Source organism: Episyrphus balteatus, chromosome 1 (assembly GCF_945859705.1).
Source record: "Episyrphus balteatus chromosome 1, idEpiBalt1.1, whole genome shotgun sequence".
Classification (NCBI taxonomy): domain Eukaryota; kingdom Metazoa; phylum Arthropoda; class Insecta; order Diptera; family Syrphidae; genus Episyrphus; species Episyrphus balteatus.
Window position 1 is genome coordinate 113,908,180 of NC_079134.1, and position 16,964 is coordinate 113,925,143.

General features: G+C 30.8%; 1 protein-coding gene across 5 annotated transcripts in view; it reads left to right on the forward strand.

The window, feature by feature from the left end:
• The window catches only part of LOC129907390 (ceramide phosphoethanolamine synthase-like), a 41,601-nt gene that overhangs the window by 15,778 nt on the left and 8,859 nt on the right, over nt 1-16,964 (forward strand). For 3 of the 5 annotated variants that reach the window (XM_055983568.1, XM_055983567.1, XM_055983566.1), the window contains one exon: nt 2,323-2,540. Coding sequence is in view for 3 of the 5 variants with exons in the window: in XM_055983566.1 (XP_055839541.1) it covers nt 2,323-2,540 (218 nt within the window). In the remaining 2 variants the exon portion in view is untranslated. Of the gene's footprint in view, nt 1-2,322; nt 2,541-4,909; nt 6,424-16,964 lie in introns of those variants that run through there. The other 2 variants (XM_055983569.1, XM_055983570.1) reach the window with 2 other exon arrangements.

Consider the following 16,964-nt stretch of genomic DNA (forward strand, 5'->3'; position numbering starts at 1 on the left):
GCGCTCGTTGCAGGGATATCGGATCTTGAAGATAATTCCATCATCAGCACTGATGCATTTTTGGGCTCTCCTTTGAGTAGGTAATCAAGAACTGTAATACAGAGCAGAAGACTCAAGACACTTCCCTCGTGTACTCCTTTTCTGTTTTTGAATTCTTTGATGATTCCAGCAAAATAATAGCAGTGATTTTCTTTTTCTATTAAATTTAAATAAAACAAGGGCGAAAAAAGTTCAATTAAACGGTATTTTATTAGAAAAAAGGTAGTATTCGCTCCCATGACCGTTATTTTTAACTACCGCTTCGCAACGACCTTCCATGAAGTCGTAAAATCCATGAGATCTTTGCGGTGCTATAGATCACCAAACCTGCTCAACAACGGTTCATAGCTACCGTTATTTTAAGTTTTGGCTTAAGACACATCTCCTTTTATATCCCCCCAAAGTTTCTAGAAGGGATTGAGGTCTGAAAGACTGAAAACCCTCATGCAAATTTTGGTTTCTCTACCATAACTCTTAATGACCTCAATCTTAGTATCTTGAAACCATTGCCTGGCTGCTTACTTCTGCTACTATGGACTAAGTATAATTATACAGCTCTGGCACCTGAATAGTTTGCAAAACATTATGCTGCTATTACTCCGACACAAAATGAAGCTTAAATGGGTCGTCCAACAGGATAATAACCCAAAAAACACTAGCAGAGCAGCCAGGCAATGGTTTCAAGATACTAAGACTGAGGTCATTAAGTCTGTGTCAATAAGTTAAAAGAGCTTAAGTCAATTTTTATCATTTTTCAGTATAAGCAAATGAAGTTTGTGGACCAGATTTTTTTTTACTTTTTTGTGATTACTTTTAAACTATTGCCGCTAGACCAACAATTTTTTTTTCTGGATACAGGCTTGTTATACCCTTAATTTTCATATGTATATTTTTTCTTGAAAACGTTCGGGACGGCCGTTACATTTGAAAAAATAACTTACTTTGACTTAAGTATACAATTTTGCAGACATTTCAAAAAACAAAACAGCTTATGTTACCTAAGCTGTTTTGCAAAATTGGGTTTGGTTCAAAATGCATTTTTTTAAAATGGCTTGAGTCGACATAAGAACACAAATGGTTCACTCGACCACAAGTTTAAAATAGCTTATGTTGACCTAAGCGATGAATATATTTGAATTCAAATTGTCATAATAGCTTATGTCATGACTTAAGCTTATTTAAAAAAGTGTATTATTTCTAAGATTTGGACGATTTTATACATAAGCCATTTTGCAAATGCAGTTTTTGTCCAAAAAGACTTAAGCTACTATGATTTTTTTTTAATTTAACGGTTTATATTTTGCGTAGAGAAATGAGACCCAGACTTAAACAAAGCTGAACAAAAGGTGAACATGTTAAGCAAATAAAATCCATTTTCACTTATGTCGACATAAGCTCTTTTAAAAGGATATAAAATGTGTCTTAAGCCAAAATTTAAAATAACGGTAGCTATGAACCGTTGTTGAGCAGGTTTGGTGATCTATAGCACCGCAAAGATCTCATGGATTTTACGATTTCATGGAAGGTCGTTGCGAAGCGGTAGTTAAAAATAACGGTCATGGGAGCGAATACTACCTTTTTTCTAATAAAATACCGTTTAATTGAACTTTTTTCGCCCTTGTTTTATTTAAATTTAATAGAAAAAGAAAATCACTGCTATTATTTTGCTCGCTTAAATTTGAGGCTTATTTTGTTTTTGGATTATTTCCTAGCTTAATAGAAATAAATAAAATTCCATTTTTCCTAAAGTTTAAATTTTAATGAAACTTAAGGAGTTTTTCTTTAAAAAATTTCCAAAATCAAAGCTCTTTTAATGTTTAATGCTTTATTTAAAATATTTTTCAAATCGCTGCTATTTTTTTGCTCGCAGCTGTGTGTCTTTTTCTTTCAGCGATAACTATAGTTAGTATCCGTTAAAGTGAACCGATTTGGAATATTTTTCATTCGTTTTGTGACTTTATTGTTCTGGAATATGAGAGACCTTAAGTTAATATACTGTGCTTTATTACAAAAATTGTTAGTTTTCTGTGTAAAACTATGAGAAAAGAATCTATAAGCTTTAAAATAGTATGATATGATTGATAAATTTCAAGTACGAATTTTCTTATCTAAAGTTATTGTCTTTTAAAAGTGTTAGTAATTTTATATCGCAATGACTTGAAGGGCCCTCAACATTTAAACAAGTTTAGTTCACATTTTCTTTTACTCTCAGAATTTTATTTAATTAATAGTTTGCAAAAATCACTGTAATAACAAGTATTTATTTGTTGGTTTTATTTTCAGATGACGATTATTTTGCGTCTGAAAAAGACGCCCAAGCAACTGATGATCAGGTGACTACGTTTGTTTTCGGCGCTAATTTTTCGCTTTCGATCGATGCACAACGCGAGCGTCTTCCTATAAGAAAATACCGTGATCACATTCTCTTTTGCTTGGAAAATTATCAAGCATTGATACTTGTTGGTGAAACTGGCAGCGGGAAGAGTACACAGCTACCACAGGTAATAATTTTTTTTTAATACAATGTATTATTTTTTTAATTGAATTTTTGGTTGTTCTTATGCTTATGCTTTAGTTTTACAACAAACAACATTATTCGATCTGATCAACTAACACAAGAATTATCTTATACAACAAAGATAACAAAGTCCTTTGATTCAATATTTTTTTGAATTACTTTTCCATGTTTTTTATCATGATAGACGAGTGTTGATTAGGATTACACATAATATTACAAAATTAACCCCTCTTTAGCACATACATAGTAGGTTACAGGCAACATTCCGTTTAACCCTTTATAATTCTCTATTTTTTAAGTAATTTACCTTTTAACTGATTGTTGAATGTCGTCTTCACTTTGTTTTTCAACCGTAAGTACAATCAAAGTAATGGCCTCTTTATTTGCTGTCGTTAGAAGTGTTAAAGTTTTCAAATCTTCCGCGTATGATAAAAAGTATAAATAATAATACAATTTAGGCATTTTGGTGCTTGGTAAGTGTATTTAGTAAGGGCATTTAGTGTTTGTGTCTTATAAGCTACAGTACCTGGGTGACCGAGCTTTGCTCGGTATCTTTAAATGTTATAACTTTCAGTGAAAAAAGTCAAATGTAAACAGCAATTTTTTGGAATGGGTTTGAGTTTGCAATGACCAGTTTTTTCGCTGGTTACAAAACACCACATTCCCACTACATTATAATCCAGTTTATTTACTTTTGAATATACATACGACGATCAGCAATGGATAGAAGGGTTACAGGAATCTACATTATCGAAAATGCCTACAGCAATAAGATCCCTTTTTGTTCAGATTTTAATTTACGGGTCAGAAAGTTTTGGATGGTGTATATAAAGTTAATCTTTTTTTCAAGTTTAGCCTTGTCGGCAAAGCTTAGTATGAAGAAATACTATTTTTTATCCCTGTCTCTGTTTTATTCTGTATCAGTGGATGCTTTACTTCTTTCTTTTTTTTTTACTAAGGTATATATTATAAGATTGACATTAGGTCAATGGTGTTGCTTGTTGTGAGTTTTTTTTTTCTTATACGTTAACAATTGACGCATTAAAACAAAAGAAAAACTTAAAACAAAGATAATATGTGATACCAAATTAAGAAATTACTTAAACGTTTCAATACATGATCAAAAAATCATGATCTACAAAATTTTGTTTAGTTATTTTAACAAAAAGAAAAAGAACAATGCGTAAAAAATGGAACCATCCCTCAAAATTTTATTGAAATCGTTGAATCTGTCTCCGCGAAAAAAAAACTAATATAAGAGAAAATACTTCCAAAATGTTGTATTTGCCTAGAGGAAAAAACCCTGAAAATTTCATCGAAATCTTTAAAGCAATCATCAAAAAACTTATATGTAAGAAAAATAAGCGTCGCTGTGGGCGGATATTTCTAAAAGTACTTCGAAACATTTTATTCGGCCAGAGGACCAAACCAAAATACTTCCAAAACTTTTTACTCGCTTAGATAAACAAACCCTGAAAATTTCATCGAAATCGTAAGAGCCGTTTCCGAAAAAACTTATACGTTAAAAAAGTAGGCGTGGCGTGGCGGATTTTTCCAAAAAAAACTTCCCAAACTTTTTACTCGCTTAGATAAACAAACCATGAAAATTTCATCGAAATCGTTAGAGCCGTTTCCGAGAACCCAATTTTATGTATATATATACATATATAGTTATATATATATAAACAATTTTAGCTCGTTTTACGGTATAATAATTATAAGATAAGATAAGATTATACAGAATAAGAAAGGGGGACAACTTTGAACTCTGCGAATATTTACACTAGTTATCTATTATTTTGTTGTAGTATGACTAACCCCGACGCCATAATAAAACATCAATGCATGTGCAATCCAAGCTGATTCAGAAATTGAAGATGGTCCCGACTTGAACGAAGATATAGTCTTTCGAGGAGTTCTTACTCTCGGATTTTGTTTGATTACTGGTATTTTGTTAGCACAGATAACTGATTAAAGATCGATTGAAACAGAAGAGTTTTCATTTAGGCCACTTAATGTCAAACATTCATGGGACGTATGATTCGAAATGAACAAGTAATCCAATTTTGAAAGCCATAGAATGGTATTTCTCATTTTTTTTTTAATTTTAACCATTACTTTTGGGAAACCCTGCATCTTAAACAAAAGAAAAATAATTCTCGTTCTCATTAATATTTTATATTTAATAGTCAAGTTTCTTTTTTAAGATTGTTTTACATTAAATATATTGTAAATGTTGTCCTAAACAAATTTTGAGAATTGTGTGTGTGTTTTTTTTTTTTTTAATTTTATTACAACATGAATAAATGTAATAAGTAAATGTAATAAGTGTATATCTTTTGTTCGTTTCAGATATCTTACCTGGAACCAAAAGGAATATGTTAACAGCAGATCAAGAAATAATAATATTTACGACTTAAACCACAATCACAGCCCAAGTCTTATTTGTTTAGGACACATTTAAACAATATAAGGACAACAACAGAAAACAACAAAAAACAAAAAAAAAAAAGCACCAATATAAAGAGCAATATCGATATAATATTTTAAGAATCAAAAGATTAAAGACAATCTTTGAAAATGGTGGGTCCAAGCTCACAAATAAGCAAAATACTCCTAACTTTGCTCTTCTTATTAATTATCTTTTACATCTTTATGGATGTACAGCTGTATTTAAGAATACAAAATTACCCAATAGAACGCAATTATCATTTCAATGTTTCGGTTCCTTTTACACAACAAATTGAAACTGTACAAGTGGGATACCCGCTCAAATATGCGGGACTACCATCTGCCCTGCCCCTTCAAGCCGATCAAACTGTCTCGTCAATAACATCATCTGGTGTCTTACCAAAGTCAACGCCATTCCATAAGACTACCCCACAAACAGCCAGAGGACGGCACCAAGCTACTCCAGGAACTTATGAAGCTAGTACATGGCTTAGTTGCGATATAAATCCACTATGCCATGTGACGGTAAAAGCGATTTTACTAGATCACACGAATCATTATATTTTTGCACCGCTTGCCACGATATTCGATGACATTATAGGATTCTCCCGAACATCATTTATTACCGCTAATATGATTTCGTTTTTCCACGTATTCGTTGCGTGTTTAGCCGGCAAGTTGGTTTCTTCAGATAGTCTTGGCTACCGTAGAATGGGAGTTGTTCTCTTCCAGTTTCGAACGTTTCTCGACGACTTGGATGGTCATGTAGCAAGAGTTAAAAAAAATATTCGTGGCGAACGATCTGAAGTCGGTACTTCTGGCTACTATATCGATGGGCTTTGTGATGGACTTGGATGCATAGCTTTATTAATAGGAATTTGTTTCTTTTTAAAAAACAATCCACCACGACGAGGATACTCCCAGCTCCAGGCAATTCTTCCGCTTAGTGAATCTAAGAGTACAGAAACCGGAGTAATTTATAAAGTTAAAACAACAACGAAAAAAGTCGCACGAAAAGTATTTTGTTTTGCTGGTCAATTGCTACTTAGTTCTACAGCTTGGAATCGTTACATTTTCGTTTATCAGGATATGTTAGAGCGCAATGACGTTCTACCTATGCAATTCACACGCCAGAATTTAACATTTAAATCCAATTGGTTCTTCTCCGTGGCATGGATATGGCGAGTGGTTAACGTACATTCAATGTTGCATTGCGTGCTACTCAGCATATTTTGTGATAAGCTGTGGGATTTCCTAAAAATGGTCCAATACAGTGGTTATATTATTTTGCTGGTGGCCATTTGCGCCACTGAGATGCATGTCTTGGAAGCGCACACCTTTATATTTAACTCACTGACTGGTAACAATACATCTTTGTGATTTTACGAATATTAAATTATATACATATATACATATTTTTTTTTTTTTGCTTTTTGTGTATATTTTTTAAGGAAGAAAACAAAAACATACGATTTAATTATTTATATATACCATTGTTGGGGTTTATTTTATTTTTATTGTTATATTAACTTTTATCTGATTAATTTTACTTTATTGTTAAAAAAGAAAAAAATTAAAAATATTTAAAAAAATAAAACAGACAAAATTAAAAAGATATCGTTCATTAAATAGAACATTGATTCAGCTGAAAAACTTACGTTTACTCTCAAGGATATAAAATTATTCATTCTAATAATTTAATCCATTCATATAAAAAAAATATTTTTACTAGGCATATTTTAATATGTTTAAAAAATTATAGCTATGTATCACACAAAGTTTTGCATTGTTTAAAAAAAAAATGCATGCAAAGTTTTCCCTTTTCTCAACCCTCTTGTTTGATGCATTTGTAAATGATTGGCGTTGGTCGTTAGCATTATTTGTGGAACATTTCATTTTTCAATTCCCCTTAAAAATTTGAGAAGAAAAATACAATCGAACGATTAAAACATCAAAAAATAAATAAATGAAATGCAAACATCACATTAAGTAAGCTCTTTTGAGTTCGTCACATACCATCACGCTAAAATCCTATTCGCTGTTCCGTTATTGGTTATGAATGATCTTTGAGACAACGAAAACAAAAACAAAATTTTCATCTGGTTTGGTAACCGTCATTTTCTGGGTAGTATTTGGTTAACAAAGCAATACTCAGACTTAATTTTTCTTGCTACAACAAATAGTTTTTGAATATAGTAATAGGGTCAGTAATGATTTGCTTTTAAACAAATAACCAATTCCACAAACAAACAGAGTCCCAAAACTCGAAATATGAACACCGAATTAAACAAAAACTTTTAATATGCATTTTGGTTATTAATTTATTTTGTATGGAAGCTCTATAAACTTTGACAGACATGGGTTTAAATATAAAAAAAATATTTTGTATAAAAAAAAGTACATCGAAATTAAGAACTAATCAAACTGCTGCAAATAATGACCATATGTGCGTCCATTTGTGCCATTTTAGAAAAATAACTTTAAAGCAAGAACTTTATGGGCATAATTTTTTCTCTTTTAGTTATGCTAATAAAGGGTGTTTGGACATGCATCCATTTTTGAATATACATTTGTGTTATTTATATACTAACTCTTGCATTGTTTGGAATATTTATAAACAAATTATGGTTTGTTAAAAAAATGTCTTTAGTGAGTTATAATTTTTTTAATTTTAAAAAACGTAAATAAAATATATTCAAAAATATTATTTTTTTTACGAAAAATGGTTGTTTGGTCTCACTTTGAGAACACGGTTTTATCGGTTTTTTTCTACCATCAATTTTAAATTCACAGACAACTTTTTTTGTTGCAATGTAATGTAATTAATTGCATTTCTTATACAAGTAATATTCCAAACAGTGTTTAAATGACTTATTTATATCTGACTTATTTATATCTTTATATCTTGACTTCATGATTTACTTATCCTGATAACATGTAGCAATTGGTTATTGGAACAAACCTTATCTTAAATGGTGTGTCATTTTTTTTAGCAACCTTGACTGAGAGCTTTATTTTAAAATTATTACTAAGTCTCTTATTCCAATCAAAAAGAGTGATATTAATCGGTCGGAAAAAAATGAGCTTAATTAATATTTTTTAACTGTCATCATCGCCGCCGCCGATTCCATTATACATATTTGTGTTTGGCAATCATTCTCTCTTTTTACTCGCTTCGATAAAATAGGTATGTTTTGAAACGAAATCAATCAACCAGAAACTGTCAAGAACAGACCCAGAACGAATTTACTGGCAGTATACAAACCTATTAATATCGATTCTTTAATATCTTGCCCTTAGAACCTCCGAATGGATTTCAAGACTAAGTGTTCTATTAAACGATTCTAAAAGTTAGAGTTTTACTTTAAGAAACATCTTTGCAGTTTTGTATACTAGTTATTAATATAAATGAATCTCTTTTAATGTTTCATAAACTGTGTTCTGTTCTGCCTTATAAATGTTTTCATGTAGACGTTTTGAAAAAGTAAATATTTTTTATAACACAATATGAAAAAGAAGTAAAACTTTTTCGACTAATTTTATATTATACATAAATATTTCGCTAATTTTTCCACAACATGTATTTTGTAAATTTATTTCGATGGTAATAAAAATGTTCTATAGAAAATATATTGGGAAATTAACTATAAGAGTATTGTTTTAGTAATTTTTTTGTTTAAGTATGTTCCTAAAAAAAAAATACATTTATTATTAATTAAAGCTAAGCGTTTTATATTTTATATAAATATTAAACTGTTTAAAAGTGGCGACAACCAAAACAAAAAATAAAATAAATGTAAAAATATAATCTTGTATACAAACAGTCCATTATTAAGAATATTAACCAGTATGTATTAAATTTAAAGAATATTTTTAATGACAAATCTATCAAAGTAATATAGTAAATATTTACACATAAAACCTGGTTTCAATTTAGACTGTATCTTTTTTCAGTCAAATGAATATGCAAGAATTCATATTATTCTTAAAAAATGAAATTGAATACGACAATTACTGGGGCCCTATTTTGTATTACGAAACGAAAAGCAAAACAACGATACCCAGGACAACAATAGTCACGACATAGAGCAATTAAATAAAACGATAATGCATGTTTGAAAATATTGCCAGATCGAAATGAAAAAACAATTTTTTTTCAAGCGCATCCAACTTCACGCCTATTAATAGCTGTCAAAAAATTGATAAAGAAACAACATCTTGAGTGAGAAAATATTTTTTTTTACTTTTCTTGTGCCATTTAATAATATTTTTTATTCAAAAACATAATAAAATTGAAGTTATGGACATATTTTGTGACTGACTATTTATTTTATGAGTTTAAAGAAGAAAATCATCTTTCCGAGAACTTTATCTCTGTGGTGATGAGATAAAAGTTACAAGATGTAACATCGTGTAACAACATCGTTCCTAAATCCAATGTTGAAGTGTCAAATAGTTACATTTTGTTACTTTTTCCAACTCAGCTCCTGGACTTGAGTTTCAATGTTAATCTGTCAAACACAACTAAATGGGGAAGAGAGGGGATGATGTGAGAAGAGAAATTCTTGTTTGTTTCCAAATCAAAGTTAAATGACTTATATAATAAATCTTTATGTTGTGACTATGATGTTATTATTTTATCTGAAACCTGGCTAAACGATTCCGTATATAATAATGAAATTCTGTGTAGTGAGTATAATATATATAGATGTGATAGATCGGAAACAAATAGTACTTCGACAAACGGAGGTGGAGTCTTAATTGCTGTACGATCATCACACCATTCTAATCGTATAAACCATTTAAATTTTATGTCGATTGAATTTATATGTGTTGAGGCGGTGGTTTTCAATCGTCAATTTGTATTTACTTGTTCGTATATTCCCCCTCTGTCCTCACAAAACATTTATAAACTTCATGCTGATGCTATCTATCTCTCATGCAAAAAATGCCCTAATGCTAACTGCTTCATCTTTGGTGACTTCAATCTACCCAATGCTAATTGGATGGCTGATCCTGAAGGTGGTGCATTTTTAACCCCCTTCTTCCCTTTGGACTTAAGAGAAAATGCACAAGAAATTGTTTCTAATTTTACTGATGACTGTGCAGATATGGGATTGTATCAAGTAAACCACATACAAAATACAAATTTTAAAATTTTGGACTTAGTTTTCACCGATGTTCCGGAACTAACAAAGATATCTGCAGCTGATACATTTTTATTTAAGAACTCAATCCATCACTCTTCAATTGAAATTCAATTTTATGTAGACCAATATAACGAATCTTCGGTTCGCGGTAAAAAAGTTCCTGATTTCCGTAAAATTGATGATACGCAGTTTTTAAATCTTATAACGAATTACAACTGGTCAAATTTTTATAATATTACTGATGTGGAAAGTAGCTGTTCTCTGTTTTATTCTGTTCTTAAAAACTTTCTATCTATGTGCGTTCCTTTTAAAAACTCATTTTCTGAGTCTGAATCTCCAAAATGGTTTGATAAAGAAGTTAAAAAACTAAGAAATTTTAAAACAACATTGTATAGACGTTATTTGACATCCAATTCGGTTGTGGATTATTTAAAATACTCATCTGTAAGAAGGGAGCTCCATGCTAAAACTAAGTCAAACTATCATCTTTACTTATTAGGCATCAAAAACCAAATCAAAACAGATCCGAAAAAGTTTTGGCAATTTGTAAACAATAAAAAAAAACAAATAATTTCCCGACTCTGATGACTTATAACAATCTTACTGCTAGTGATCCTACAACCATCTGTGATATTTTTGCCATCTTTTTTCAAACTTTTTATAAAAAACCTAAAACCTGTGATACTTCCTGTGATATTAGCTTTAAAAGAACCTGTGATAACTCTTGCCATAATATCTGTGATAAATTGAACTGTGATAACAACTGTGATAAAATCGATAATTATTTAAAAACTTTAGAAAGTTTTCCCCAACTAGACGTAGCTGAACCAATATTTGAAGAAACTGATATAATTGACCATGTACTGAAGCTTGATGATTCATCATCATATGGTCCAGATGAAATACCACCTTTCATTGTTAAACTTTTTATATCTGTTTTAGCGCGTCCTTTGTGTTATCTGTTTAATTTATCAGTTCGTACGGGTGTTTTCCCAAACGTTTGGAAGTCCTCATACGTTGTACCACTTTTTAAGAACGGTAATAAATGTAACATTGCTAACTACAGAGGAATTGTGAAGTTATCCTGCATTCCAAAATTATTTGAAAAACTTGTCTTGGGAATAATTGAAGAAAGATACAAGATCATAATTTCGCCTAACCAACATGGATTTATGAAGAATAAATCCACTGCGACCAATCTTACGGAGTTTTGCTCGGATATTATCACGAAGAACCAAAATGGTTGCCAAACTGATGTCGCATACCTGGACTTCTCCAAAGCATTTGATCGTGTGCCTCATAAACTTCTTCTAAAAAAAACTGAAAATAATCGGATTCCCTATATGGTTTTTTAATTTGGTTATAGTCTTACCTTCACTAAAGAACACAGCATGTTTGTTTTAAAAATGAAATTTCAAAAAAAGATAATAGTGCACTCGGGTGTTCCTCAAGGAAGCCACATTGGTCCTTTTTTATTTTTTATTTTTATCAATGATCTAAATAATATAATAAAACATTCCCATCCACTTTTATTCGCCGATGATGTTAAACTACGGTTATCGTTTAAAAACAATGATGAGCATCGTTTATTGCAAGAAGACTTAAATACTGTCTCTACTTGGTGTGATTTAAATGATATGGAGCTAAATGTTTCTAAATGTAAATGTATGACTTTTACCCGTAAGAATTCACCTTTCGTAAATACATATCTGTTGTGCGGTCAACCTCTCCAAAGAGTTGATAATATGTGTGATCTTGGGGTCTTAATGTACTCTAAACTTAACTTTAACATGCACATCGACTACATTATTAATAAAGCTAAAAGCCGTCTTGGATTTGTGTGTCGGTTTGCAAGCGAATTCAAAGACCCTTATATATTAAAAACATTATATTGTTCCTTTGTGCGATCGTGTCTTGAGTATTGTAGCTGTGTCTGGAGTCCGAGTTATCGTATTAATATTACCCGTTTAGAATCTGTTCAAAAGAGATTTGTACGCACTTCGTAACTTGCCATGGGATGATAACAGACATTTATCACCATACGTCCAGCGATTGAATTTGATCAATCTCCCATCACTTATTCATCGAAGGACTACATCAAGTGTTTTATTTGTTTTTAATATTTTAACTGGTGAAACTGATTCAAATTATCTTTTGTCACAAATATGTATAAAATAAACTCTTATTCACGTTCATTAAGATCAGTAGATTTTATTTATCAAAGATTCAATAGAACGATCTATGGTTCACATGAGCCGTTGTATGCTGCTTGCACATTGTTTAATAAGTATTTTAATTTAATTGATTTTAATGTGTCAAAAAGTTGTTTAAAAACTAAATTGTATATATATTTGCAATCTCAAAGCTAATAACACTGATCAACAAGGTTTTTGCCACAAGAACCAGAATATACTTTTCTATATGCTTTTGATGTGCTGAGCTCGAAAATGAAGTCAGAAAATATGTATTGGCCTCCGTTTTTGAAATATTACCGTTAGAAAATGTAGAAAAACGTCATTTTGGCTGTTTTCGAGGTTTTGTTTTCATGTGGTGTAATTCATTTTGAAAAAAAATTCTAACGGTGTCTATAAGAACTGGTTTTATTCTTCCAAAAAATGTTTAAATCTTTCCGATATCTCTTTTACTGTCCGAGATATTAAAAAATTAAGTACCGGTCTTTGACTCAGAAGCAGCTATGGCCAACCAAATTAAATTTTTTTTGCCACAAGAACCAAAATATACTTTTCTAGAGGTTTTTGGGTTGCTGAACTCGAATCCGAAATCAAAAAAATTCTATTGGCCTCCGTTCCGGAAATATTACCGTTATAAGATGCAACAAAATGGTTTTCTTATAACGGTTATATTTCAAGAACGGAAGCTAAAAGAATTTTTATGATTTTAGATTCCAGTTTAGCGATTCAAAAACCTCTAGAAAAGTATATTTTGGTTCTTGTGGCAAAAATTGTATGCCCAGGGACTTAAACTTAAGATTAAATTTAGTTTCTCTTTGGCTTACTAACTGAAACTTAAGATATCTCGAGCAATAAAAGAGATATCGGGAAAATTTAAACAGTTTTTGAAAGAAGAATATCTGTTCTTAAAATCATCGGTACAAATTTGTTTATAATGAATTACCCCACATAAAATTTGAGACTCGAAAACAGCCAAAATGACTTTTTTTAGCATTTTATAACGGTAATATCTCAAAAACGGAGGCCAATCAAATTTTACTGACTTCAGATTCGAGTTCAGCACATCAAAAACCTCTAGAAAAGTATATCTTTGTTCTTGTGGCAAAAAAAAGTTCAATTTTGTTGACCAGTGTAATTATTGTAATTTGTAGCTTAATAAATAAATAAATAAATTTGAAATTATTGAATGCATTATTTTTTTTTTCAATTTGCTTAAAATTCAATTAAAAAGAATTATTTCAGTACCAAATTAATTCTTTCTTGTTTATTCATTCATAAAAGTTAATCTCAAAAAATTTTCTTTTGACAGATCAACAAAATGTAACATTAGTCGTTCCTAAATCAAAGTTGAAATTTTCTAACAAAATCTAACAAAAACAAATACAACGATTTTTTTGACACAACAACTGTTAACTTTATTTAATAAAAGAACGGACCACTGCCATTGCCAATTGGCCATGAAGATTAAGATCAATTGTTTGTTTTATTCTTTTGTTGTGTTGTGGTGCTTTAATAATAATAAAAAAATTTGCTTGTTCGTTTTAATACTTGAGTATGTTTATATTTTTGTATGTTTATTGCAATCAGGGAAAAAAAATTGGCTTCGAAGTTTGGCAAATTTTTTTCTAAGCAAGCCAAGCGAGAACGAAAGTCAAACGATAGGCAAATGACAGTCGTAAGCATTAACGAGTATCGTTGAAATAAAACGATTATCGTAATACCTAATCGCATTTTAACAAGAACGAAGTAGTTTCAACGATAATCGTTTTACAAAATAGGGCTCCTGAATTATAACACTGGTTTACAAGGGTTTTGTTGCCGAAACAAAAATATACTTTTCTGAAGGTTTTCTTTGTGCTGAACTCGAATCCGAAGTCAGAAACAACTAGTCAGCTCCCGTTTTTGAGATATTACCATTAGAAAATGCCAAAAAACGGTTTTTTGAGTTCTTCGGACCGTATTCTTTTGTATAAGGAAAATTCTTTAAGCATATTTAGTAACGGTTTCTATAAGAACTGTTTTCCATCTTTCGATACCTGTGTAAATCTTTTCAATATCTTTTGTATTGCCCGAGATATCTTAAAATGAAATAAGTGGGTTTGGCTTCATATATCTTAAAGGAGAACATGACGTTATAACATTTATAAAAATACCAAACAACTGACGATATCTCGGGCAGTAAAAAAGATATCGGAAAGATTTAAACAGATTTAAAAAGGTGGAAAACAGTTCTTATAGAAACCGTTACTAAATATGCTCAAACAATTTTCCTTATATAAAAGAATAAGGTCCGAAGTACTGCATTTTCTAACGGTAATATTTCAAAAACGCGAGCTGATTAATTTTTTCTGACTTGGGATTCGAGTTCAGCACCCCGAAAACGTTCAGAAAAGTATATTTTTGTTTCGGCAACAAAAAAAAAGTTTAATTTTGTTAACCAGTGTAATGGATAACTCCACACGACAGGTTGCTTAGGTCAAGAGTTGTCGATGAATCGTGTCTATTAACGCAACGAATATCGCGCCTGATAAGTTTCATGCCTTTATAAGCCTTTAATCTTGTGTATAAAATGGCATTGTTGGCTTTTTACTACTATACCTAAAATTCACGACTGGGTCTCAACTACTTGCTCTTATCGGCCATTCCATTTTCAAGCTTATTATTTAGTTTATCTCGTTGATGAAGCAATATTTTTTTTAAAACTTGGTGGGTCTTAAGGGCTCATGATAAAGTTAAAGTTCTAGAAGTTTCAAGAAAAAGGAATGTAAAATAAGCTAAATAATTAACAGACAAAGACGGTAACGGATAAGACTTGTACGCGCCTTCTCCGTTAACGCTTTATCTGTGAATAATTTGGCTAGGTTTAATTAGTTTTTCGTGAAACTTCTTGAATATCAACTTTATCATGAGCCCTTAAGACCTACCAAGTTTCAAGAAAAATTATTGCTTCTCCAACGAGATAAACTGGAAACAAGGTCAATATGTCTTCTCCGTTACTTTGGAATGGCCGTTATTCAAAATACTCATTACCTAATCATTGAAAATTTAATCTTTTGGTTAAAATTATCAGAAGAAACAAAAATTTTGAAATTAAAAACAAAATTCATTTATATGTATCATGCGTTCAGTATAATAATAACACTGGTTAACAAAGTTTTTGCCACAAGAACCAAAATATACTTTTTCTAGTAGTTTTTGGGGTGCTGAATCCGATTTTGAAGTCAGAAAAATTTGATTGGCCTCCGTTTTTGAAAATGTCAAAAAACGTCATTTTGGCTGTTTTCGAGGTTATTTTTTTCAAAAAATGTTTAAATCTTTCTGATATCTCTTTTATTACCCGAGATATTTAAATAGCGGTCTTTGAATCAGAAACAACACTGGCCAATAGGGTGTCCGTACCCCCTAGATCGAAAGTTTAGGGCCTAAATAAGGGGAATTTAGCAAAAAAAAATGTTTGGAGGTCATTAACCCGTGCCTCTAGGGTCATACTTTCCCCATACAAATTTGTATGGGAAATTTTAAGCTCATACATAAATTTGTTTTTCTCTCGAGTTAAATCATCTTTTTTTAAAATGTTTGATAATTCTGGTTGTAAAACAGTTCCTTTAAAAGATCACATTCAAAATTTCCCGTTAAATTTTTTTTTTATATTTTATTTCGGTTTTTGAATCGAAGGTTCAAGAACGGAGGCTAATAGAATTTTTCCGATTGCGGATTTGAGTTCACCAACTCAAAAAGCTTCAGAAAAGTATATTTTTGTTCTTGTGGCAAAAATTCTGTGACCAGTGACTTAAACTTTAGATTAAGTTTAGTTTCTCTTTGGCTTATTAACTGAAACTTAAGATATCTCGAGCAATAAAAGAGATATCGGGAAAATTTAAACAGTTTTTGAAAGAAGAATATCTGTTCTTATAATAACTATTACAAATTTGTTTATAATAAATTACCTCACATAAAAACAGAACCTCGAAAACAGCCAAAATGACGTTTTTTAACATTTAATAACGGTAATATTTCAAAAATGAAGGCCAATCAAATTTTTCTCACTTCAGATTCGGATTCAGCACCCCAGAAAATACTAGAAAAGTATATTTTGGTTCTTGTGGCAAAAAAAAAGTTAAATTTTGTTGACCAGTGTAATGTGGTCGAGTCCATTTGTGCATTATTCCGAACATTGAGAAGCTCTTTCTCAGGAACTAAAGTAACTATTGAAAAAAATGTTTCACAGCTCTATACCTCCAGAATTTCTTTCTTTCATTTCATTTAAGATAAAACGAAACACTTAATTTTTTACACCTTAAAACATCCAACATGTAGAGAAGTGGACTTGACCGATATGTAAGTTTCTCTAATGAATTTTATTGAAGTTAATCATCAGCCGTGTTTTTGTGGCAACTGAGTAGGTACTTTTCTCAGTAAAATATTGCACGGTAAACAACAACAATTATTTGCTAAAAACATAAAACAGAGCCATAACGTGGTGGTAGCACCTTCAAGATGTTGTTGTTGTTCAAAGATTATAAAAAACATATTTTTTTTAAACTTATCAATTTTGTACCCTTCAACACAAAGAATTTCTTTATAATAAGTAAAAGTATATAATTGTTTCCTGTT